General features: G+C 38.6%; 1 protein-coding gene across 2 annotated transcripts in view; it reads left to right on the plus strand.

Annotated features, from left to right (window-relative positions):
* PDZRN4 (PDZ domain containing ring finger 4) overlaps positions 1 to 27,893 on the plus strand; it is a 342,630-nt gene that overhangs the window by 203,381 nt on the left and 111,356 nt on the right. The window contains exon 1 of one of the 2 annotated variants that reach the window (XM_036252178.1): positions 8,296 to 8,622. The exons of the other annotated variant lie outside the window; for it this stretch is intronic. Coding sequence (XP_036108071.1) covers positions 8,554 to 8,622 — 69 coding nt within the window. The 5' untranslated portion in view covers positions 8,296 to 8,553. Of the gene's footprint in view, positions 1 to 8,295; positions 8,623 to 27,893 lie in introns of those variants that run through there. 2 annotated transcript variants of the gene reach the window in all.

Here is a 27,893-nt window from a genome sequence, read left to right on the forward strand (position 1 = left end):
TTGTAGGCCAAGAGAAGCAAGAACCCAACAGCTGACTCCTTATACAATTGCAAATGCTCATGAGTTAATGAAAGGCCTAGCTGAGAAAAACAGTAGCCTGAACCTAGGAGAGTCAATAATCTGGAGATGATTTAAAGTATACAGGAGGATGCATGGAGGTTATATATGCAAATACTATATCATTTTATATAAGGGTCTTGAGCATCTGTGGATTTTGAAGTCTATTTTATTAGATACAAGTATTGCTGCCCCATATGGGATAATGACAGGGCTTGGTCACTAGGTGTAGGGAGAAGAAAGAGCTAAAGCAGTTGCGCAGACCTCAGACCTGAGCACCTGGGGGCAGTTGGGCCATTCTTTAATGCGGAGCACATGTAGAGCAGCAGTTTTAGGGGAAGAGTATTATGACTTAAGTTTTGGTAAGTTGAGTTTAATGTACTGTGGATTGTACTGATAGCTCACATGTTAATAGACTAGTCAGTGAACAAGTGACTCTAAAGCTTGAAAGAGAAAAGAAGTCTGGAGATTCAAATTTGGGAGTCAACAGCAAATCAACACCTTTACTGTTCTCAAAACCTCCAAACTTACCTGTCTTAAGTAACTGTTGATGATTATTTCTTAATATAGAGATAGGACTGCCCTACTGTCAATGTATAGATTCCCTACTATAATAAATATTAAGAAGAAAAAATATTCTGCAGTTATTGGTACATATTCAGTGCAGCAATACCCCAGTCATACCCCATCACCAGTGGAGTGGAGCAAGGTGATAAAATTGCTTAAATTTATTCAATCTATTTTATGCAGCCAAGCTTGAGGACACAACTTGGAACCTGGGAGTTAATTTTAAACTACATTCTGGTCCTTGGGGACATTCTTACATTGCAGTGTGCTACCAACATCCCCAGAAGGTTTCTTCTAGCCATCTAGAAGTTGTCATGATGATGACTACTTCTGAGTGACAATCACTATCAAATCCTGGTTCTGCAATTGATCCAGACTGCTTGGGTTTGAATCCTAGCTCCCCCATTGCCTGCTGATCTTGCCCATTTACCACCCATGTCAAGAGGAGATAGTAATAGTACTCACCCCAAAGGATTGCATGTGGATTGAATGAAATTAATAACTTACAGTACTAGAACAATGACTTGTATTTTTAAAACACTAAATAAATGCTAGCTCTTATTTTAAAAAATGTTTAGGAATTATCACCATGCTCCACTGATAGTAATGTTCAGCAAATGCTGGTAAATGGAAGTATTTACTGAGCATTTACTAGGCCACTTTTGTAGCACCAAAAATGGTGGTGGTAGTGTTCTGGGAAAGCCCAACATACTACCTCAGCAATGTGACATTACCAAAAATGATACCTGTGAAAGTACATGGCCAGCTGGCCTAGAGGTGATTAAATCAAGAAAGCCAAAATTATACTGGGCTAGATTAGTAGTCATTAAAATTCCTCAAAGAAATGTCATTGGACTACCTATTTCATAATTACATAAACCTTGCTTCCTGCTGTCATTGGTTTCTTGTATACTTATGTCCACATTACTAACACATTATGCATTAAAAGAACTAGAACTTCAGAGTTATTACTCTGTATGTATTACATTACATTCTTTACACAAAAGAAATATCTGTGCATGTGTCTGTGTGCGTCACATTTACAAAATGATTACTTCCTATGCCACAGTATTTTTTATACAAAAGACTTGGAAACAAACAGCCCTTTATAAGTTGTTGAATGATCAACATAAGTGTACAATAGTAAACAAAGCAGACAGAGTATGAATATAAAGTTTCAATGAAGTAAAGGTCAAATAATGTAGTAGAGATTTATTATTACAGCACAGTTAGAAGCAGATCACCTGGAACTCTAAAATAGAGATTATTATTATTATTATTATTATTATCATATGATTGTGATCACTATTGGCTAATATGTATCAGGTACATACTATGTGTCAAGTAGACTTGACACATGTTATCATCACAACAACTTTATCCCTTGCAATAATTGTTTGGTAGATGCTGTTATTATCCTTGCTTTAGAGATGAGAAACCAAGAGACAGAGAAGATTTTAAAAAATAACTTACCCAATATTATATAAGTCAAAATTAGGGAAACTGAGACTTAACCCAGGGCAGACTGACTCTAGAACCCATGCTGAACCATCACACCAATATGAACAAAATACTTTACAGTTTATGAATCCTTTCTTGTGTATTTATCTCATTCCATCTTGCAAGGTAATTGTTATTTCGGAGTGTATTAGTTGCACAAAACCACACAGGTAATAGTGACAAGGCTCGGATCGGAACCCTAAGTCCTCTTCTTTGCAATCCCACTCCCTTTCTTTCTATTAGAATCTAGTCCAATAACTTGATGATTCTTAGGAGATCGTAAGTTGGTAAAGCAAGTAACTGATGCAAAGTGAAGATGGTTACCTAGTGAATACAGTGTGAAAAGGACACTTGGTTACACAGTTATCTGCTGAACTGTAACCAAACAAATGGATGCCATGGGAGCAGTATCAGCAGAACAATTTTTATAAATTCACGATATTAGTTGATACTGCACAGTGTTGTGAAAAAACACTAGATTAGAGTCAAAATGCAAGAGCTCTAGGTCTCCTGGTATTGGGACTTTCAGCATCTAATGATTTGTTCATTATTAATAAATAAGGAATAACATCTGACATGTTTACCTCAGAAACATTGTGAAAATCAAATGGACGGTACATAATCCCAAACTCATGTCTTTCTTATACCACCAGTCATATAAGTGCCCAATATGTGTTTGTGGAATAAATAAATGGGTATGTGACTGAAGTGTGGAGGAGCGAATAACTTTAAATGTGTATATATATACATATAAATACACAAATACTAACTGATTAAATGTATGCGATCAACCATACCTTATTCATTTTTACACCCGTCACAGAAATACTTATTTAATAGACTTGCAAATGTATATTTATAGAATTAAACCAAATTGAATATACCTTATGTTTATGGTTCTTCAGTCCTTTGACATTATAGTCTTAAAGCAGCCCTACTGGGGAAAAAATGTCACCTGGCAATTAGGTATATACATGCAAACACATTTATGTCACTTTGCCAGAATGGGGGTCTGCTTTCATCTCTGTCACACTTATTCAATGTGCCTTTATTGTGAAAGACACTGTACTAGGAATTTTCGGAAGTCAAAGGTCAACTGACCAACTCATCCCAGTTTGCCCAGGACTTAGGTTGCTGCTGTCCTCACATGTCTTAGAGTTTAATAAGGGGGAGTAAAGCTTGTATGTACAAATGATACCAAGTAGATGAGGTGTGTATTCTGAGTTGGGTATGGATAAATTGCACTGAGAATTCAGAAGTTGAAGAGATCATTACTTCAACTTCGTGAGTCCAGGGAACAGAGACTATTTAAACTGGACCACAAAGTGTCAATAAATTGATTTGTGGAGTTTCTGAAGAATAAGCAGGATGAGGTAAGATCTGGGGCAAAGGTAGAAAGATGGAAACCTATATACAGCAATTCAGTTCTTCCGGAGCCTGGAAAAGGATGTGTGCACTCCAGTGATTTGCTCAGCATTGGGGGTGTTCCCGGGATAGGGAACTCTGAGTGCTAAGCTACAAAAGCCCAGGGATGAGTTGGTCATTCCTAGTGTGCACTTGAGTACAGTGCCAGATGACTGGTTATCGAAGGCATTAGCTGTGACATAAAAAAAACATTTCAGTACTTCGATGACTGAAGTTTCCATTTGTAACCACAGATCACTCCCCTTGTTTCAGGCTCGATCTATTTTTTTAAAGTCATTCTCTCTCTAATTTCAGCACTTTAGGTGCGCCCTCCATGTCCTTAGTCATCAGGATCAGGCGAAGGCACAGTGATGTAGCTTTAGCTTCCTCTGCAAGAGAGTCAGCTCAGCAAATCAGCTATGAAATTCAACTGCAGAATTTGTAATTGGAGAACTGAGTTCAAATCTCTTGACTCAGTTTGACCTTGAGCAAGTCACTGTCTCTCTGAGCCTTGATTCTTTGTTTTATGATTGAATATGACAGTAAACTTTAGAAAGTGTAAGGCAGCTAAGTGTCTACTCAATGTGCCCATGTACCGTCCAACGTGAATGCAGGATTGGGACTAGGAAGGATGTTTGTCAACTAAGTGTCAAGGTAGGTGATGGACCTAGTTGGAAGGTCAGATGACTGGGACAAGGACACGGTGAGGGTAATAGAGTGGCATCACTTACTGAACCACCAGCAGAGGAAAAGAACATCAGAGTCATGGCAAAGGCTATAGAGAGTACGCTATCTACAATTCATGGCAATGTCACAGGCTCAGGAGATTGGTGATTCAAAAGCGTTGTATTGCATTTACCATTTCTCTCAGAATAGGGACTGCAGCTATGTATGGCCTTGACCACCAGGGGTGGGGCATAGGCACAGCGTCTTTGTAAATTAGTTTTTAAAATGTCTTTTTGTAAATAGACCGAAAATACAGAACACACATTTTAAAAAGCAATGATATGAATTATAATATGACTACCTAGTGACATGCTACCCAGATCAGGAGTTAGGATTCTGTGAGCCAAATGAGACTTTCCGGTGCCCCTCCTACGCCCAGCTCTCCTCCCCTACACAGTAGCTAGCATCTTCACCGTTTTGGTAATCATTCTCGTACTTTTATTGATTATTTTATTACCCAAATGATGTGCATACCTAAATATATATTTTAACTCCTTTTTAAAATGTTGTTAACGTCTCTCTTCATCTATAGGTTTCTTGCCCATCATATCTATCTCTGGTTTCTCTCTCTCTTCTCTCTCTCTCCCTCTCCCTTTCCCTTTCTGCCCTTTCCCCCTCTCCCTCTCTTTCTCTCAGAAACTGGAATATTTAGTTGCCCACAGTCTGAATTTGGCTGACTGCATCTTCATGGTATAGTTTAATATGCTCCCCTGACCTCCGTATTCTCTGTAATTTGCTCACTTTTGAGAAAGACTCTTCAAAAGTGGTGTCATTTTCTCCTATCAAGTGGCACATAATGTCCAGTTATCTCGTCTGCATGTGTGTGTGATGTTAGCAACTATTAATTCCATTAATTAATTTATGATTGCTGGCATGGACCTGTTCTATTATTCCTGGCTGGAATTATTCAATAAGGAGAAACTCTCTCTTGTCTACTCTTTAGTTACCTTAGGGGCACAATTTATGTAGAAAAAGAAATATAAATGCTGGATTTCTTTTTATCTTTTTAAATTTTATTGATTGATTGGTTTTATAGAAAGAGGAAGGAAGAGGGAGAGAGAGAGAGAGAAACATCGATGAGAGAGAACATCAATTGCCTGCCTCCTGCATGCCCCCCACTGAGGATCAGGCCCACAACCTGGGCTTGTGCCCTGACTGGGAATTGAACCAGCAACCTCTTGGTGCGTGGGTTGACGCTCAACCACTGAGCCACATGGGTGGGGCTGGATTCCTTTTTTTCATTTGTGTCTCACTTAGCCGTCTTAGGTGTCAGTCTAGATCTTGACAAACGTGTCCTATTTTGAGTGCCATGCATTTTGGGTAAGTAAATAACACAAAAGCAATTAAAATAAATAACTATAATTTGAAATATATACCCAGCATAAGTTTCACACTTAGTGAATTTTTTTCCCAAGGATATTTGGAAAGATAGTCATCTATTTTATGCTTATTTTTTAATCCATATTATCCCAATTTTTACTGCTTAAGATAGATAATACCCAATCCCTTTGTATTTTAAAATATTATTCATATTAACTTATTTTTCCTATCTACTTCAAACTTTACATTCTAATAGAAAATTTTGCAGTTTAGTCATTTAAAAAAACCTAACCCTAGTGTTCTAATGAAATTTAGAGAACTTTGAAATTATGGGTTACCCTTTTTAAAATCATCCTTCAATTCTATGAGATGAACCCATTAGTAGCAGGAAACAGAATCTTTCCAGGATATATAGGCTAAGGGAAGCTGCCCTTGCTTTCTGAAATAGAAACAAAAGAACAGGGGGAGTAATAATGAATAAAGAAAATAACCAGAGAAATTCCTGAAAGAATAATTTAAATTTGAAATTGCTGACCTCTTGTTTTATTAATTTGTTTTTGTTACAGATGTTTCTTTTTCCCTGCAGACTTTAATGTTCATTTTTTACTTTCTGATGACTAAGGAAAAAAATTGTAAGCTATGATTGTTTAATTTTTCTAAGAAAGCTAACTGTGAAATATTATGAGAAGAAAGCTCCAATAAGCAATGATAACTTTAATAAGTAAGTTTACTACTTAGCTTTCAAAACCTGTCACATAAAGAAGTGTCATCCCTGGAGGAAGCAAACACATTCACTGATACAGTAGTGAACCATCCTTGCCTTACTGCATTTTAATTTCTTGATCCGACTGTTTAATGTACAGAATTTGAACACCTGAAAATCATTAATTCTTTCAGAGCCAAGCAATACAGAATCCTTCAAATAGATAGGCAATGCTTATATTTAGGATGTGAACTCTGGCGTAAGAACTCGTCATGGGAAGTGATGTAAAGACTCAGAGAAAATTAAAATTTTTAAAAGCATTCAACATATGTATTTTACAACTGCACCTAGAGGGATTGCTTCTGTTTAATTTCTGGTTTGCCACCATTGATGTCCATAAAGATCCCCTCAAATACCTTCTGGAAAGCATTCTTTCCGTTAAGGAGTCAAAACAATTAATATCTACTACAAATGGTTTCTAACTTGCAGGATGTGCTGATGAACTTTGTTCACATGCATTGTTCCCAATTATGGTGCCACTTTCATATTGTCTCTCAGCTTGGCTTTCATCCAGACTGTTAGGTGAAATTAGGCCCAGAAAATCGGATTATTACATCCCAAGGGAAACATCTGATAAGCAGTAGATCATTGCTCATCTCCTTGCTACTTGCTGGTGTTGAGGTGTTGCTGGTTGCAAAGCCAACTTGTTAACAATTAGTACTCGTTAGAATCATTTCCTGTTATCAATTCTAAACATTTGACAAAGCACTTTCAAGAAATTGGACCCCCAAAATTAGCTATACATAAGTGTTAAACAGTTAAAAATCTTCAAGATCCAATGTAATTCTTAACCAGAGTCATCAGTTTCCAAGTAATGATTTTTGCTTTGGGACCCACCTGCTATCCTGTCCAGTTTAAGGATGTGCTGGAACAAGGACATACTTCTTAATTAGCAGAGGTTGTGGACAAGTCAGTAGAGGAACAAAAGGAATTTTCTTTCATTATCTGTGTTAGCTGTTAGTAGTATATCTTTAAGGGACAGAAAATGTCAGCTTGCAATACAATGTATGTATTTGTGAGAGTGAAATGAAATGCATTACTTCTATTATCTAAACATCTAAGCTTCGTTTTTAAGTCTGTGTTCACCTTTGTACTTTATGAACACTAAATATAGAATCATAAATGGACTCATTGTGCATTATGTTAGAATTTAAATATTGCCAGTGTCAGCTTTCTGAAATGTTATATATGACTTTAATAAAATTAGCATAAATACTATATGCAATAGAATCTTGTTCAGAAAAGGCATTGTATATATCTAATTTTCAACATAGATCTACATGCATTACAGTGCTACCAATTCTTATTCAATAGACATGCTCTTATCTAATTAAAATATTTATTATCTCTACAAGTATCATCTCCTTATACCTGCTTATTTAGGCTAAGATAATATGCCTTATTTTCTCTCTAAGAAGTAATGGTCATTACATATGGACTATTCCGTTATTTGTTTTTTTTTAGGGTCAGAATTAAAACTCTGAATGACACCCCCTACCTTCTGTTCATTTCCTACATCACTCCCCAAATTTTCCCTTGCCTCTGTGTTTATAAATTGAAATAATTGCCCCTATTCATCTTTCCCTAGACTTAATAATCCTGAAAATGTTTCTTCTAATTGTTCCAAAACGTGGAGATGTGAACTAAATATATTTCTGTTTTTAAATGTCTTATTCCCATACTAAAAGCTTATATCAATGGAGAAATTAAGTGTATGTTCTTTTTTGAAATGCCCTATGCTCAACCCTTCTATCCTTAATAAACAGAGATGGTATTGACACAAGTGAATTTTGTTTAACCACACTACATTTGCTTCTTAATTAGTGAATATTCATCTGTCATCAGCAGCAGCTATGACACCCCTCCCTGCTAACATGTTCTGTCATAAATAATCAATGAGGCACTATTAATATTCATGAGCTGGAATCTGTGTAGTCATGTGCACTGATGCAGAGACAGGGGGAGTGTTGCCATGAACTGACTGGAAACTCTGTGTGTGTTTCCGTGAGTGCAAGATACTTAGGGAAAGCGGAGAAGAGCATGCTGCTACGCACCAGCCTGGCTTGTGCTCCCAGCTAACAGCGGTTTGTCTGTTTCTGGACTGAAGTGACTGATGAAAAACAGTAGTCAAGTCTGGAGGGTGATTCCCTTTCAGTTCACTTGCCTTTCAGTTCTGGGGAAATTAGAAGATTTGCTCTCTCTCTCTGCTTCTTAGAATGGGCTGCAATTTGTGCACTTTTCAGAAAAGAGAGGAACACTACAAACTGCTGTATGAAGTTTCCCAGGTGAGTGCAGGGTCTGAGACCAGCAACTGAAACAGCCCGGCTTTGTGTTGGTCTGAGGGATGGTCAATGAATTGTGGCTAGCCTTATTTTTTTCTTTCAGCAGCTTTCAGGATTGAGGGCAGACTTGCTGGTTGTGGGCTTTTTATTTGGGTTTTGGGTGGCAGTTTTCAGCTTCCTTGCCACTCCCCCTTCAGATGACTTCCTGTGGGATTCTTTTTAACATTTTTTTGTATCTACTGCCAAGATGTCAGTCAAGTAAAAGGAGTAACACTGAGATCTATGTCTGTCATATTTTGAGACACCTCTTTCATTTTGGAATAGTGTTGACATTTGAAAATCAAATGTATTGTTGTCTGTATAAATATTGATATTTAATAGGTCTGTGATCTAGTTATTTTGAGTAGAGAGGAAAAGTTCTTTCCAAATCTTGTTAGCCAGGGGAATTATTTGATTAATTAGGAATTTTTGCTTTGGTTTAAGAGAAAGACCCGATATATCTGTATTATAATGAGGGGAAAGAAACATATGATATTTCTTGGCTTAAAAATAAGATAAAGAAATTTTCTTATTACTTATTCTTGAATCTTTTTTTTATAATGTTTTGCCTGTTTAGTACTAGAAATTAATTTTAAGAGCTTGTTAGAATATCTGTATGTGTCCTAGGAAAAAAGTGTATACATTCAGATGTCTCTTTAGTGTATATCTGAGGGCTTTTCATAATAAAAATAAGAAAACTATATCCCTAGACTTCCTAGTTTTTATAGGATTCTATTCATTCACCATTTTATTTAGGCAGGTTTTTTTCTGAAGGTGTTTGCTCAAGTCCAAATTTCTTGTTTGTCAAAATAAAGTTTATTTCTCTATTCTTCCAGTTTGTCCAGATGTGACACACTCTAGTTTTGTGTTTGGACCATATTGTTGATGAAAGACAGTGTTTGGGATGTTGGTGGTCTGTGGGCACAGCAGTAGCCAAGTGCCCAGTGCCTACTGGCTCCCTCAGATTCCCCCTAACGTGATTCATTTCACAGTGGGCTAATTACAAAGTGGATTTGCTACACATGAAACAGCCTCCTCAGTAGCAATGTTAATGCACGTTTTCATGGTAATGTGATCAGAGGCTCATTAGCCAGTTTCCAAAATGATCCTCTGCATTAATTAAATATAAAAATGACTCCTTTATCACCACAGAGAGGAAAAAGAAGATTAACATTGTTAATTACATCAGGAGCTATACCTTTTGCTTCGTTTTCTACTACAAACTTGCAAGGATAGACTAAAGTAATATGCATTTCACAGATAAGCTCTCAGCCACTTGGACTCATGAAAACAGTCTCTAGGTGGAACACTTTCCTTTAGTTTGGTTTGTTGGGGTTTGAGTTCTAGCATTGTTTTCCTTTGGGTGGTAGAGGAGCAGGGGAGTGGATTAGTCCATCTATTCTTTCCTTGAATTACTAAATGGATATAAAAGTATAATATGGAAAAAGTGGTAGGTGGCATCCTCCCTGATTTTGCCTAAGTTAAGCTTTTTATATTCTACCAAGAAATCAAGCAGGATTACTGCATCCAGAAAGGACCACTGTTTTTGTTAAAGAGCAGGAGCCTTTGTTGTGGATTTTTTAAATGCTTGCCTGTGAGTTTTGGTTTTAAGTGCTTCCTAAATCTTGAGAAAATAGATAAGCCATTATTGCCTCCACCTGTACTCCTCCATTTATTTATTTTCTCTACTTCTGAGTTGCAGGACTTATGACCTTTAATAAAGGGATTGGAAAATGAAGTATTAGCTTCCATTTAACCGGCTTTTATTAGATAAGTGAAAACCCCAGCTTAAAGGTCTTGCATGCCTTTTCTAAGGGGGGGGGGCTCCTACAGTTTGTCCCCAGCTTTGCGTTCTGTTTTATTGAGTTAATGGAATAGATAAGATATCAAAGGGAACCAGTGATAGGCTCATATAATACACTGGAGCCCGTGTGGTGTTGCAAACTAGTTTCTATTTTTATTTGGAGGAGCAGCAGCTCAGAGCACACATGAAAGTGAGCATGTTCTTAGCCAGGTGTTCACACGGGCATGTAGCTGCCCCCATTAGAGAGGATACTATTTACAAAAGTGACTTGGGATCGGAAGCCGGAGCATTCCTAGCTGGTACAGTAAAATGAATTAGCTCACACAGACATTAACACCTGATTGTCCAAATCATAGGTGCTTATAGACTTGTAATTCTCAGATCACCTGCCCTTTTGTTTCTTTTGTTATTACGTCTTAAAAGCTAAGGGAAATTAAAGTTTATCAGGGCATGTGATACATTTAAGATTAGCGGTGACTATGAACTGGATAACCAAGAGTAAAATGCTCATTTCTCTATAATAGCATCATGATGTTCGACCTTTTCATATTTCATTTCTAGATTCAGCAATCTGATAATATGGGACAAGCAGAGCACAGTGTCAGGTTTACAACTGCAATAAACAAGCAAATGTGCTCACCTTGGAGTCTGGTGGGACAATCACAAGGATGTGCTTAGGTGTGAAATGAGGTCAAGTTTACATTTTGTTGCTCTTTTTCCTCCCGTAGAGGAGCTAAGACTTTCCATTGGCAGAAGAGAGGGAATGTTGCCTCCAGAAAATTATTTTCAGCTGGAGTTGAGCCAATCAGGCTCCAGTATAAACACAGATGCAAGAACCTAGGGTTTGGGTAGATCTAGCAGTCATCACACCAGGCGATTGGTTCCCCTGCATCTTTCTGCATCTGCTAACTTTTGTTTGTGCCGCGGACACAACCGTTATCTGCGGTGATTTTTTTTTTATTCAAAGTAGGTTATTTATTAACTTCTTAAGAATTAATAAATGGGTAATTTTGAATAATGCCTTTCTGTTGACACAAACGGAATTGCCTGTTTTGTATTAATCTGATTAAACAGCCAACTAGGCTGAGAGCTACAGGCAGTTTTGACCTGAAAACAGATTTATTTCTGTGAGATTGTACGGTAATACCAAAATCTGTTGACTTTCTGGTTGGATTTTTCATAGATAAATCAAATGTAACTTTCTGATTGATTAAATAATGGAGATTACCAATGGGGTGTTCATTGGTGTTGAATAATGTGTTTAAAATGTGGGCAAATAGTTAAAAGTCCATACTGTTTGCATAAAACTGTTTAAGATTTCATTAAAATCCCATATTGTGATATGCAAAATTCTTCTCTTACCCACTTGCCAAATTAGGGAAAAGAAAGAGAAATAGCCTTTAATCTCGGGAAAATCAGAAGTAGATCAGTGCTCACTCTCCGGGCACTGCCACTGCTGTGACCCGTGTCGCCTTTGAGGTGGAGACTGCAGCAGGGCACAGCTGATTTACTCATGCGAAGGTCTCCCACAACCTGCTCCTGTGAATTAGTGACATGAAATGAAACAGAATCTGCACTGAATGTAACAACAATCACAATGTTGACAGCACCTAGCAGTGACCACTCACTTTACTCCAGACACTGTGCTGAGCACTTTTTCCCTAAGCATTGTCTTATTTAATCTTCATAAAAACTCCATAAGGAGTCGCAGGGTAGCATTTCATAATTTTAAAATATGTCAAAGTCTCTTTTATCCTACAACACATTTCTTGAATCTCATGTAATCCCCCTTCTCTAGTCACTGTCCCATATCCCTCAGAAATTTATTTTGTCACATACTACGTAAACCCAACTCATAATGTCTTAACTTCTTTCTCCAAATGTCATCCTTTCCCCATATTGCTTAGCAGAAGTGAAGGTCTCACTGTCCCTCTTGCTGTCAGTGAAACACAGAAACTCTGAATGAAAGTGGATACTTCTGTCTTCTTCATCCACACGGTGACCTTCTGGCTGGTGGACTTCTGCACACTGCCCAGCATCAGTTCCTGCCTTCCCTACAAGCACAGTTTCTTTTACTAACTCTCTCTGATATCACGGTGAGAGCTGTTCCACTTAGAAGTTGCCGTGGGCCCATCTACCCCGATTGCTGTTGCTGGAATAGTATTTCTTAAAAGAACCCAATGGCTCCAAATTCCTATAAAATGAAGTACATCGTGTTACAGTATATTCAAGGACCTCTGTAGCTCATCCTAGGTTCCTTTCAGCTTTCTCTTTCACCAACCTTCTAATGCAGTTTATAATCCCTGCAGACCAGTCTTTCACTTGTAGGTTGGCTTCCCAACCTGGAACCTGGAACTTAGTTCTTTTCCTTCAGCCTCTGTAGAACATCCTCTATAGCTACCAAAAAGAAAGAGGGTGGGCTTTAAGTAGATTAGGGAACTTGGAGGTCTCTGGTCCACCAGATCTAGAAAGATCAGATCTGCCAAAAGAATCAGAGACACTTGAGATAAAAGGACATGGGCCATAAGAAAGAGAAGCCTAAAGGACAAGCGACAGGTCTTCAGCGTGGCCTCATTGTCCCAGTTTCATCACAGTCCCATAATAAATCCCTATTTACTTTAATTTACTCTAATGACGTGTCTGTCCCTTACAATCAGAAGAACAAATGAGGACACATTACCGTATCTTGCTTTTGTCCACCACCTGGCAGGTGCCTTAAACTCCAGACATGCAGTTCAGTTCGATAAACTTCCAATGAGCTCCAGTTGCCAGAATGCGCCAAGTCCTGATCTTTGCCAAGGGCTATGCAAAGACAAATGTGACAGACCTTGCTTTTGAAAAACAGACCCTCTGGTAGCAGAAGAGAGACACATATGCAGAGAATTTTCATATAATGTGGTAAAGCATTGCATCAGCAGAGATGTCCACAGAGTCTATAGCAGTGCAAAGGTGCTCAACATGGTGCGGGCTTGGGGAACTGGAGGAAAATGAAAAGATAGAAGAGTAAAGAAGCCCATGGAAGTGCCAAATGAGTGACAGGTGTGAATGGACTGGAGTATGGGACCTACAAGGGATACGTGTTTCTTAAACCTAAAGTGGGAGGCAGGTTCCCAGGACATGGTCTGAGTGGTAGATAAGACCAGACTCTAGACTGTCTCCTATGTCCTGGGGGTTTTTGTTGTTGTTACTGTTTTTAAAAGGAGAGATCAACCTATAATAGCTAAGAGTGTGGACTTGGTTGTGGTGTGTGCTGAGGGCTGATTGGGCTTGAATTGGGGATGGTGTACTACAATAAGACCGCAAAAAGAGAGACCCATTTGGAGGCTGTTACAAAAAGTAAGTTAGATAGAAAGAATGGAAAAGGGAAGACAGAACTGAGACCCGTGAGGTCAGTTCCTTGGTCCTCTGGCTTGTAAAATGGGAGTTGTAGTGATGTTACAGACAGAAGAGACAAGAGAAGGGCAGTGAGTTTGGGCAGGGGAGAGAAGGCTGTTGAGTTCACTTATGGGTTATCCAAGCAATGCCCAGCAGACAGAGAATGTTCGAAACCAAAACTTGGCATATGTTTGTTAGATGCGATCACCCAGGAAGACGTAAAAAGTGAGGAGAAAAACTTAAAACTGAGAGAATTGTGAGCCAAGGATATAATTCCGAGAAACAGGCAAAGGAGAAGAAAGAAAAGGAGAAAACGTGAAACTGTTATAGAGGGGAAAAAAGGAGAAGGAGCTCTGGGGGAAGCCAAGAGAAGAGAGTTGTAAAGGGAGTGGCCAGGCCCTGGCAGATTTGGCTCAGCACTCGGGTTCAATTCCAGGTCAAGGGCACACACCTGGGTTGCAGGTTCCATCCTGAGCCCAGTTGGGGGGTCGTGTGGGAGACAACCAATCTATGTGTCTCTCTCACATTGATGTTTCTCTCTCTCTAGCCCCCCTGCCCCTTCCACTCAGTCTAAAAGTCAATGGAAAAATATCCTCTGGTGAGGATTAACAACAACAACAAAAAGGAGTGGCTGGTGTGGTCAAACACATTAGAGTGATAAGTTAAGAACCATACTATCTCCATATGAGAAAGATGTCAGTGGCTACCCCAGGTCCCTCTTCAGCTGCTGAGAGTGACATCCGAGGGACTGTCTTAGCTGCAGAAAGCATCCTCACCCAAGGTTATTCCCCTCCCAGGAGGCCACATCCAGTGACTGACTGACGCAAGGGCACAGGGATCTGGCCGCCTTTGCCTGAATGGGGACAGCCTGAAAGGCAATTCCTTCTCCAGAGCTTCCAGCCACTGTTGTTGGGCCTTCATCATCATTTGGTTCTTCTGCTCAATGCTGCTTCCTTCTTTCTATAAGGAAAACACTCCTCAGCAAACACCTTGCACACTAAACTCTGTCTCAGAGGGTTGGCTTCCTGGACAGAGGTCAGTGGTAATGATTACAGAGCATGTTAATACAGAAATGTGGACAAAATCCAGAGATTGGTGGGTTTAAAAAAAAAAAAAAGGTCCACTGTACTTTTAAGAAGTTTTTCTGAGATTTGGCAGATAATCTAAAGTAGAGGCACTGCTCCCATTGTCGTAGTTTTATTTAGCCCTTTTTCTTTGGAACACAAAATTGTTTAAAATTGTGAATTTTAGAAATGAAAGTCCTCTTTCATTTAAAAGGTAAGATAAATTGATTTTACATCTTGAGCCATGGTAATAAGATAGTGGAGATGATATAGTGATTAAAAAATAAAATTTACATCTAGCTAGAAACTCCCTTATCTGAGACTTTTGAAGAGTGTGACTGATATACAAAATGCCTTTTGTAAAAATAAATATTTTAATGATTGCAGTTAATTTATAGGTTTAATAAGTAAAGTGTGTTTTACTACTAGAAGGATCAGAATGTCACATATTTTATTAAAAGGTATACATTTAATTTCTTTATATTTCACCACTCATTGACTTGATCTAGACTGGGCGAAGGTCAGCTATCTCTAACTGCATATCTATTTCAATTAAATACTGTAAGAAAACATTTTCACTGGTTACAAATTTATATAAGGGGACATGTTGTTAAAAACTTAGCTGGTATATATGCTGAGAAATTTGACTCCTCAACTCACCTGGTTTTGCTGGTTAAGTAGGGTAATCTGACTAGAAAATTCTTTAATTTCAACTTGTGTTGAAAATATTTCTAAAACAAATGATCTTATTTACATAAGTACTTAACATATGCACATTTGTTGCTCATTTTCATTCATACTAGACAGTAACATGCGAGCCTCATAGCTTTAGCAAACAGTGATTTCTGAACTTTACAAGTGGAACTATTTTTCAAGATTAATTGGTAGTGAAAAATTCTTCCACAACAGCCAATTAGGGTCCAGTGCATTCATTTTACATAAGCATATTTTTACATATTGAATTTTCACAAGTCATTTAGTAGATATTCCCTCAGTCTTATTAAATGATTAAGAAAGGCACAAAAATTAAATCACGAGGTCCTAAAGTAGAGGCCCCTGGATTGTGGTTTTATAAACCCATTACATGTTTGTAATCCACAGGGAAAGATGATCAAGAATCTGATTCAATCATTTAGTCTTTTGCAGACACTATATTCTCTCTCATTGTGCATCCTAGGACATACAGCATACGAATTTTGGGTGTTATTCTTAATAAGTGTTGTCTTCTTTTGACAGGTGAGGACTTAGGTAACACTGGGTGGTAATTTTGTCTTTAAATTTAGAATTATAGGTAATTTAAGTGCAGCTGTGTTTCTTAGATCTAACGGCAACATTTCCAAAGCCGTCCATATAGCCTGTCCCTTCTCCATCTCCTTCCAGCTGTATTCATTTCTTCTTTCTTAATTCTATCACTCTCAGTGAGGAATAACAGCTTTAAAAGGGTTATTATGAAGAGTTCATTGTTTCCTTCAACAAAAAGCTAAAAAGGTAGCAGCCCTATATTCTCTTGTGTTTCAACATATAACATCTAATTGCTAATTTGTGCCACTCTGTAACAAGCTGTAAATCTTGCTTTATGGTTGTTTGGGTCCTGGTGAAGTATTCTCCCCCTCATCTCCTCCCTGTTTGGCTTTATATAGCTTTTTAGAAATACTGTAGGATTTTTTTTTTTTTAGAAATTTGCTCTCATCTCAGTGCAAATTAGGTTTTCCTGAACTAATGTCTTACTTCCAAGCCTCTTCAGGGTCTGTGTCGGTACCCTTATTTATTTATTTTTTTTAGAGACTCTTTCAAGGGTATGTGAACAAAGGGAATTTCTAAAATACTCTGTATGGTTTAAAAAATAATGAATCCACAGATGAACGACCACTATTGTAATCACTGATAGTAGTTTTTCCTATAATTGAATCATGGTATTGAATTCAGATATTAATATTTTTAAAAATAGCCAGACCAGTGTGGCTCAGTGGATTGAGCATCGTCCCATGGACTAGGAGGTCCCAGTTAAATTCCCGGTCAGGGCACATGCCGGGGTTGCGGGCTGAGTCCCCAGTAGGGAGTGAGCAGGAAGCAGCCAATTGATGTCTCTCTCTCACACTGATGTTTCTATTTCTCTCTCTCTAAAAAAATTCAATAAAAACATATTTAAAAATAAAATAAACTTTGGAAAAGAGTATTTATCATTGAATAGCAATAATGAATTACTCTTTACCTGTTCTGTGCTCAGTACTGTGCTAGAGAGCAACAGGGGACACAGAAGCCTGAGCTAAATGCCAGGCTTCAGGGTGGTGCATTATCATGAAATGACAAAGGACACGTGTGGAAATGTGCGACCCTGACACAGTGGACAGTGTCGGGAAAGGACAGCTCTGTGCGGGGAAGGGTGTCTAAGGGTCTTGTGGAACAGCTTAACAGTAGTTCTTGTTTGGAATGATCTGTGTTAGGGGCCAAGGTTTATGTTTGAAGTCAGCATGATTATTACATATCCATGAAGTTGAAGATAATACGTTTGCTGTCCAGGATGTATTGTGAAAGCAAAGTCAGAGAGAGATGACTAATAGGATGTGTTTGGGGGTAAATGGGAAAAACAACCTGACTGAAACAGGATGTGGGATTAGGATCGTTAAATGTCTTGATCTCTATGCGAAAGTGAATGGATTTGGTGCCATAATCACTGCGGAGTACCATACACCCTGAAGTTGCAAAAAGTTGCAGTCAAATAGTCTATAAAGTTGATATTCATAATAGAATATGTATAAATGTTGTTTGCTTGGGACTTTATTCAGAAGACAGAGCCTTGCTGATCTGACCCACCATGGCTAGGTCTCGCCATTCACAGCTTACGTATGCTCTCTATTTCCTTAGCGGCTCCTGTTTATAATGCTTGAAACTAGTTTAGCCTATGCATTGGTGAACCTCGGTGTTAAGACAACGTGACAAATGGTAAAAATGGTTTACTCGGTTGGCACGTGGGTATTACTAACTGATGAGTATGCTACATACCACTCACCACGCGCTGCATGGGAGAGGCTCTGCGTGCAGAACAGAGGCTTTGGGATCGAGCAGCAGCACCATGTATTTCCTCCGTGACCATGAGCTAGTGACTTAACTTCATGTAGCCTTTGTTTAACTGATTAATATCCCTCTTGAAATGTTTTGCTGTGGACTAAATATATATGTAAAGGGCATAGCACATTATACAGGGATGCCATATGTGGTCATTTTTGAGGTTATGACCTCATTTCAGTCTAATGAGTGACCCTGTGACATGAGTAATATTGTCCCAGTTTCCACATGAGAAAACTGAGGCACAAAATAATCAAGTGGCAAATCCATATTGCCGGCGAGCAGAACACTTGGAATTCAAACCAGAATCTGACTGATGCCAAAGTCCATGTTCATTATGTTGTAAGTATCAAATACCCCTCGCTTTTGAGCTTTCCATATTGATCTGCTTTACGATCGTAAATACTGAGCACCTGGCACATGGTAGGCATAGAATAAATATCTGATAAAGGAAAGTAAGAAGTTAGAAAAAAATGGAAGGGAGGGAGGAAAGGACGAAGAAAAGAAGGAAAATAATAGATGCCATTTAAAGTTCTCCTTGGGAAGGTCTGCGGAGAAACAGGTCCTCCACACAACTTCTTTCCTCACGTGGTTTGACCACTCCAGTCAAACCAATGAGAGCCCATCAGTGTGAAAGTGGCTCGAAAGCCTTCCTTCGCTTTTCCAGAAACCTGTGTCTGGGTGAGAGACCCTTCACACTCTACCATCTTTCTTCATGTCACCTAACAACCCAAAGTTTCAGCAAGCCCAGCTGTAATTTCTTATTTGAAAACAATGTGAATTTCTCATATCTGTGCCTTTCAACAGAATGTCCCTTTGTCCTGGTGTGCTTTTCCAAGCCCCCTATGTGTAAAAACTCCAGTCCCTTATGACCCAGTTCAAAGCTTGCCCTCTGGGAGTCCCCCCTGAACCCGACAGGATCGCTCACTCTTCCCAGTGTCCCTGTGCAGTGGTGCTTCCCAGTTTGAAATACAGTCAGATATTTCTGTTCGTGTTTTGCTTTCTCCTCATCTTTAAAGTTGTACCATATCATACAGTGCCTGGCTCAGAGCATGTATTTAATACAGATCAAGTTAAGGAATAGGAGTGTAAATATATACCTGCATTCATAAAAGAAAGAGCATTTTATTATTCTCCCCAGTATTCACTTCATTGTCTTTGAAAATGAGATAATTCAGGTTACTAAATATTCTAAATATATATATTTTGAAGATGCCATCTATTTTAAGATACTGTTCAGTGTAAAGCTGATCATCAAATTTAATACCTAGGTTGACAAGCTACCACCTTTAACATGTACATTGACTGCAAGCTACATCCCAGTTTCAGAAACAAGATATTAGGGAGAACTAACATTTTAGAATTGGGAATACTTGTCATTGCTTTTCTTAGAAAACAAAGACACAAAGAAAAACCAAATCTCTCTTGGCCCTTCCTTTGCGTGCTGAACTCCCATTCCCTGACCTCCTCCTGCCAACTGAGGATTTATTGCCCAGATGGACCCACCATATCAGATCTTTATCTCAAAAGCTCTAGTCATTCCTCAACCATCAAACTGGCCAATAAACAGAGCTGTCTTATTTTTTGTCCCGAATTCCACCATTGCCCTTCAGCTCACTGACTTGTAGTCCTCCTCCAAGCTTGGAACAGTATCACCTTTCCCAGAAAATCTTCCCAGAGTTTCAGACCTTGAGTAGGACCCCTCTTTTCTCTTTCCAAGGTACCCAGTGCTGACCTCTGTCAATACATGTACCACAAGGTATTATTTCTCAGTTTGTTTACAATTTTTACTGGTCTCAATGTCTGCAGGGCAAAAACCCTGTCTTCAATCTAACGAGTACCCATATATATATATTTATTGAGTAAAAACTAAATTAATTCTGTGTACAGGGCAAATGATGAAGGTGATCAAAAAGCATAATAAGATAGGATTTCTGTCCTCAAGGCATTTTCTACCCAGCATTCCTCAGTAAATGACTTGTTCACAAATAACTACAGCACAAGGGATGATATTCGTTCTATGAGAGAGAGAGAGAGAGAGAGAGAGAGAGAGAGGTGGGGGGAGGGATAGGAACAAAGTTTCGTGAGACGTAGTGATGATGATTTGCTGTAGTATACACAAAAATTAAAATTAATCTAAAGTGGAATGTATTATACATGCATTATATAAAGCAAAATAGTGCTCTGTGTGTGATTAAAGGAATTGGTTCTTGATTTAGTAACAGTTATGTTTCTTCATTTGCTGTCTCCTAGGCTGTAAAATTGAATTAGTGATTTTGTATAAAAATGCCTTAATACATACCACTTTTTATTTTAGATGATTTATGTCCATCATTGAAATAGCAAAGTATGGCTGAATGATTAAACTATTCATTTTATAGTTTAAACACTATAAAACATAATGTACTAATAGTATAAAAATATTTCAGGTGATGATTGTAAAATATACAGAAAAACCCCTGAATTTTCCCTGATAATTATGCTACCTTTAGGTTTTCTAATTACTTTAGCACTAAAATAAGAATGTTCCAAGTGCAAATATCCCGATGAAGATCATGTAGAACAAAAAGCAACCTAAGAAAATTATGAAAATGATTTTTAAAACTTTAAGTTCCAACTAAAACCTAGTCCAGTTCAATAATATACAACACATTTATTTTTCTAATAACTCAGAACCATATTTATTGTTATTCATTGCTGCCTGGAAGAGGTAGGCTAGTGTTTGAACAATGAGTAAAACTCACCCCCTCACATACTCCATATCAGTGAAGCCTTTCAGGAGACTACGAGCTTGTTGGCTCAAGATAACTTGAGGTAGAAAACTCAGAGGGGGTGGAAGTTAAGTTTTTTAATTTAAAAAGCTTCATTTAAACCAGGATTAATTTCCCATTCCCATGAAAATTAGTTCTAAATTGTGACCTAAATGCCTAACAAATTTCATGACAGACTAGACTCTTACCCAGATTCTAGGATAATCTGATGCGTGAGAAAAGCAGGTGGGATATTTTTACCGTCTTGCTTATGGGAGACACTTACAGGACCGTATAGAAGGGCAGCGTCTCTACCTAAGGGTAAAATCCTCCAGAATTTATAAAAATTAAGTAAAATGATTATTTTCAGAATGTCACCCAATTATATTTAATGTCATTAATAGAAGAGAAAGAAAGGCCAGAATAATATTCTATTTAATATAGTAATATTTCACTGGATGTGAAATTTAAATTTAGACTGAAAAGTCTTGGAAAATATCTCCTTCTGAATGGGAACAGACTATATGGCTTAATTTACTCTTTTGCATTTTCACTCTCTGAAATAACACCAATGAATACCAGTAAGCTCAGCAAATATATAAAAATCACAGATTTATTGGTATAATGTTCATATGCAAAGTGGGTTATTCACAGATATATTGAAGTAGAATCCATGATTGTCAATTCTTGTTTAGGTTTGTGGGATCCATTTGGATACTTTTTGTTGTTGTTAATCCTCACCCTAGGATATTGTTTCCATTGATTTTTTTTAGATAGAGTGCAAGTGGGGGAAGGAGAGAGAGAGAGAGAGAAAGAAAGAGAGAGAGAGAGAGAGAGAGAGAGAGAGAGAGAGAGAGAGAGAAAGAAAGAGAGAAAGAAGAGAGACACATGGATTGGTTACCTCCCACACAATTCCAATCAGGGCTGGGACTAGGGATTGAACCTGCAACCCAGGTATGTGCCCTTGACTGGGAATCAAACCCATGGCCCTTCAGTCCATGGACTGATGCTCCAATTACTGAGCCAAATTGGCCAGGGTACATTTGGATACTATTTTAAAAAGTTGTTAGAGCAAGTTAAATATCATTTATAAAGACGTGGCCTTAAAAATCATTTACATTAAATTCCAGTGTCTTGAAAGCAACGTAACTAGGGCATAGATTTCAGGAAAATGAAATTGTGTTTTCAGAACTGATTAACAAGAACAGTGATAAAGGTATTGAAAGCAAATCGTATACATAAATAGCCTCCCTAGCAATTTCTATATGATATCACATTCATGGAATGACCTTCTTGATGGATTATCATTTTCTGGCCGAGTAATTGACACTTTGTCGATTCCTGTGCCTGAGGAACATGGCGTGCCGACGTCATGGAGCACACCCAGTAGCAGTAGCAGTGTGCTAATGACCACTTCCCAGTGCTTTCCTCCTCTCCCTTCCACCTGCTGCAACAACCAGAAAATCATTTTAAAATTGGCCCCTCGCTTTGAAGTTTGCTTTGATAGCTTTGAAGTATGCACAGCTTTCCAGACAGTATTATCTATGTTTCACAGATCACAGAAAATCCTGAAAGAGGGAAAAACACGTATTAATTTGAGATGTAGAATCTTCTACTGATATTTTTCAAATAGGTTTAGTTTCATTTTTAATTTTCTGTAATAAATGACTGCTTTTGGAAAATGCATAACAGACAAATGGCTAACAGGACCTTAGGGAAATAGCTATTTAAATTTTATTAATAATATCCTAGTATTCATGGGTGGGAACCAATAGGTATTCATACAATACCAAATGTTGCCTTGAATCCCTCAAAATAGAAACTGCAGGCCTGGCAAATGGTACCTTTGCCCCTGAATGTGTTAATACACTTTGATTAGTTGCTGGAGTGCATAGGGATAAAGGGGCCCTCTAGAATCAAACTGCTTAACTACTAAATGTAATATGTTTTAAATGCTTTTTTTATTATTAATTTTTTTTTTTTAGAGAGAGAGATAGAGAAGGGGGGAGGGAGAAAGATAGGGACATTGATGTGAGAGAGAAACATCCATTGGCTGCCTCCTGTACGCCCCCTACTGGGGATCAAGTTTGCAACCTGGGCGTGTCCCCTGATGGGGAATTGAACTAGGACCTCCCCGTCCATGGGACAACGCTCAATCCACCGAGCCACACTGGCCAGGCTGCTTCAAGTGCTTTTTAACTATTATATTAAAGAATACCTTTTTGTCTGTGTAAGTCTTTAAAAAGTAATAGTATGTCATTTACCAACTGTGAGGCTGAATGTCCATAGTTATTTTACTTAGCCCATTTAAATTATCTGATTATCTTAATTTGCTGCAAAGAAAAATGAATGGCTCTTTGCATAGTGTGTATATACACTGTCTTAGATTACATGGCCCTGGAACAGATTTGCATGTGAGATGCTTGGGAGTTGTCTCGGGAACAACACCTGTGTGGGAGTGAAGGCAGCAGGATCTGGCAAAGGAAAAAGTAGGACTGTGATACAGTCTCAGCAGAAGCCTCAGCTATGCAGGGAGAGCTGTGAAGCTGGGTTGACCATGCCTTTGCACCCCTACATTGTCTAATCTTTGGATATGGCAGCCTGTGAGGGGACAGAGTAGTTTTTACACAAGGCAACTCCCTTTGGCTGAGCACAGGTCCCAGAGCAGGACAGAGCTGTCCGGCTACAGCACCCAGTGCCCCCAGCGGCCAGGACAACAGTACCTCCATCCTGAAGGGGGATCTCGGTGCTCCACCAGCATTCCCTGCGTACACCAATTCACCTTGTAAGATGTGGGCGTAATTTCTAGGCTGTTATAAAGCTCCCCCTCTAAAGGAATGTTAATCATTTATAAGACAAGGTTAAGGTTAAAGTGTTCTTCTTCTCTCCATCCACTTTGTTGCTAGATTAAATCATTTTTCTGGAATTAAGAGTGTCATTGAAGCATATTTTGAGAATGTGACTTTGAAAGTCTGACCTGTGGAAATGTGATAAATTGTGTCTGGAGATTGATTTTGCTGAGTGCTAATACCTAATCATATAGCCACGTACTTTCACTTACTAAACATTGCCCAAGCCATATTGTTGAACTTTGCACCGCCACGGTCACCTCATCAGGATGTTTTCTGTCCTGTGACTAGTGACTTCAAGTGTACGCATCCATCTTCTTGTCCCATTACATTTTGTGTGACTGATGTTCTGCACCCATTAAAATTGATGGGAAAGAACAAAGAGAAGAAAAATGTGCCCTTCAATTGATTACTTCTCTGAAAGAGCAAATGAGAATTCTCTAGTACCAACAAGAGATTTAGAGTGGTAGGTTTTCCCCATTTATTAAGTGCTTTAATTAGCTAGGTTTACCAAACAGGGTCTCCTATTTATAAGAGCACATTACTCAGCATGCTTTAAAATTCAACCTCCTTCTGAAATGTTTGATCTTTGTAAGATGAATTTAATAGCTGTAACATTGTTTATAGTCAGGAGTTATTTTGGTGCATTCTCAGTACTAGAACCAATTAGATCAGATGCCTTGCATGTCAGATTTTCTTTTTTTCCCTTCTGATGAGGTATCATAATGGCTCATTTATGTTCTGTGATGGCTGATAATTAAATTGACCATTATTGTAAACTCGAGCCAAAACCATAGTGATTTTGGAAGGGCCAATCTTCTAGGTTTTTCTTGGATCCATTGAATGTTATCTTTGTGTTCCACAAATTGCAGAACAGCAAGATATGCCTGCACTGCTCACAAACATTTGTTTAATTGCAATATTTAATGTGTTGAGGGGGATCTGCCCACTGGCAGTTACCAGGCTTTGGCCTCTGCGCCTCATTTCTCCTCATGTTCCGGGGTTTAGTTAGTGGGAACAGTGTAGACTTATTTCTTAAGAGAGAGAAAATATTCACATTTTTCCAAATAAAATGTACAAATGAATTGTTTGACCAAATAATATGAAATAAATTATCCCTGACTGCCCAGGGATCTATGGGGTACTTTGCTTAGGATAACAGGTTCCCTTGAGAAAGACAGGAAAGTAAAAAAAACATTCTTCTGTGTTGACCTTGGTCACAAGGATGGTGGGAGCTATTCTGGGACTTTGACCACAGGAGTATATCTGTGAACAGCTGTCAAATTGGATGTGGCCTGGCTGGTCTACATTTTCAGCAATATTAATGATCACATGCTATACAAATACTTGGACCAACTGTGGAGCAAACAGAACTGCTGGACTGTAGTCAGGTTCTTTCATTTGTATAAATAAATGGTCTCAACTCGTAGTATCTAATAGAAATTTTTGTTGATGGAAATATTTAGTAACTGTGTTGTTGAATATAGTAGCCATGAGCCATGTGTATGTACTGATTGGTTAAAATGCTACTAAAGTTACTGAGGAACTGAATTTCTGATTTTATTAATTTTAGTAAAGTTGAATTTCAATAGCCACATGTGGCCAGTGGCCACTGTATTGAACAGTGCAGGTCTAAGTATTCTTATGGAATCATGCCTGTGCTATAGATATTAAGGTCTTAAAATTTAGAAGTCTGTAGTTTGATTCTTATTCTTTTCTAGCATTTTTACAAAGTTGCATGGATTTTTATGTTTAGAGAGGAGGGCTGGTATTTGTTTAAATATGTAATACTTCTTTTAAAAAGGACCAAAAAAGTTCAAAAATGCATTAAAAACATGAGTCACATAGAACAGCCTACAAAGAAGGGTCTTGGAAATGAGAACATGAAAAGTTCCTCCTTACACAGCAGTTCAGTAAATACTCCTGGCACTAAAATTTCACAGAGAAAATATAGCCTCACCATTTTATAAGGTACAGATCTTGAAAGCCTAAAATTTGATTGATTGCACTTTGACAGTGGGAGTAAAGAATGAATCCATCTAATCCTCATACAAAAGTATTTCATTTCTAGACCTAAAAAAAAAATGTCATCAACTAAAGCATTCTGAGAAACACAGTTCCCCTTTAAAAAAGCAAAAACAAAAAATAATAATAATACAGCAAACAATATAATTAGGGAAGCAGTGTGTACTGAACCTCCTTTCACACTCTTCCCCAATCTGAGGATTCTGCCCATAAATCACGTATGTTAATGGGAGAAATAGTTATGAAGTGCTGCTTCTTCAAAACCCTTATTAAGTCCATTTTGGCTCTTATACTTTCTTTTATGTGAATATTTTTTTATGTATGTTCAGTATTTACCCAAAAATATATGTACAATTCAGACTCATCATTCAATAGTAAATCGATTTCCTTTGAATAGAAATTTGCTCTTTTTCCCTGGTATGGGTATCACACGTCATTCATTCACTTCAAATCCTAATCTGTGCATCATCTTCTTCCTTCTGTCTGTCCCTCATCTTGTTCTCCCAACCACCACATCTAAGTTGTTAAACTCCACAATTTCTCCCCTAGGATATATCTTTCAATCTTTCCGCTCCTTTCTTTTACCATCAAACTTCTGGACTTCTTGAGCCTGCATTTTCTTTCTGCTGCTAACCCATCTTCTTGGTTTTAGTCTTTAAGCATCGGGCCATCTTCTACCCGCTGCCAGTACCTTCTTTTCCTGGCTCTTTGCTCAGTGCTCTTCAGGGAAAGACTTCCCACTAGATGCAAGACAAAACCCGGTTACACTTGATGCACGAGCTCAGAGAACACTGAACCGTGGAAGCCTCAATTGGAACCAACTTCTCTTCTCCCTGTGAGTTAATTGTGTTTTCAGAATAACTCCAGATATAGAAAGGAATTAACAGTCGTTTCTTAGAGATTACAAAACATTTTCTTTTTTAAAAATATGTTTTTGTTGATTTCAGAGAGAGGAAGGGAGAGGGAGAGATAGAAGCATCGATCCACTGCCTCCTGCACGCCCCTTCCTGGGGATCCTGCCCACAACCCTGGCATGTGCCCTGACTGGGATGGAACTGGAGACCTTCTTTTGGTGCATGGGAAGACGCTCAGCCAACTGAACCACACTGGCTGGGCACAAAACATTTTCTTTTTTTTTTTTTAATCCTCCCTCAAGGACATTTTTCCATTTTTGGTTCAGATAGAGTGGGAGGGAGCAAGAGAAAGACAGAGAGAGAGAAACATTGACATGAAAGGGACACATCGAGTGACTGCCTCCTGCAGGATCCAACCAAGGCTGGGGACAAACTGCAACCGAGGTACGCGCCCTTAGCGGGAACCGAACCCGTGGTCTCTCTGGACCGCAGGCCGACGCTCTAACCACTGAGCCAAACCGGCCAGGGCAGCACAAAACATTTTCAATGCCCTACCCCAAATTTACGTTTCTCAGCAATCCTGTGATCTAAGGAGGGCAGGCTGGATCGTTTCCCCATTTTGCAAAGATGGAAACCCCCGGAGTTTAGAAAGGTGAGAGAATAATCTAAGATTACACAGTCAGGAAGTAACCCAACTTCTGGATTCTTTCCATATTAATAAGACAAATGTTTCGATGAAAATGAAAGTATCCCCAGTGCCTATTTAGCACTTGGTATATAGTAAGTGTTTTTAAAAAATACATGCTGATTGATGGCATGAATGAGTAAATGCAGTAGTTGTGGCACACTGTGTGGAGGGCCTTTGGACATCCTGACTGGCGTTTGAACTGGATCAACCAGACAGTGAGCAGTCACAGAAGCAGGTGAGCAGGAGAGGGTGCAGGGAAATTTGAGAGGACAATTAGGAAGTTCTATGGAAGCGAGGAGGTGCACGCCCAGACAGTGTGGCAGTGGGACCAAAGATAAAAAGGGGAGAATAAGAGGTAGTTTAAAGAAAAAGTTAAGAATTGTAAGTTGTTGACACTAATTGAATATGAGGGCCAAGGAGAAGGCAGGGGGCAACATCTACCATGGGGCGTGGCAAGAGTGGTGCCCATCCCAGAGGGACATGCTTTGAGGAGGAGTCGTCTTCCTTGAGTGCACGTGAGCCTATGTCTGTGCTTTGGTCCCTGATCCCACTACCTGTTGTCTCATACTCTTCATTGGACCCATGTCTGATTTATCACATGTGAACATGTTGTTTTCCTCTATCTTTTCATTCTTTGTTATTCTCATGGCACCTGAGCAGAGGTAGACCCTCCAAGCATCGTGGAAATGGATTCATTTGAATATGTTATAAACACTATGCCATTTAATTATGCTGCATTCTTCATGAAAGTTTAACTTAG

This window comes from Molossus molossus, unplaced genomic scaffold, assembly GCF_014108415.1.
Source record: "Molossus molossus isolate mMolMol1 unplaced genomic scaffold, mMolMol1.p scaffold_m16_p_10, whole genome shotgun sequence".
NCBI classification, from domain to species: domain Eukaryota; kingdom Metazoa; phylum Chordata; class Mammalia; order Chiroptera; family Molossidae; genus Molossus; species Molossus molossus.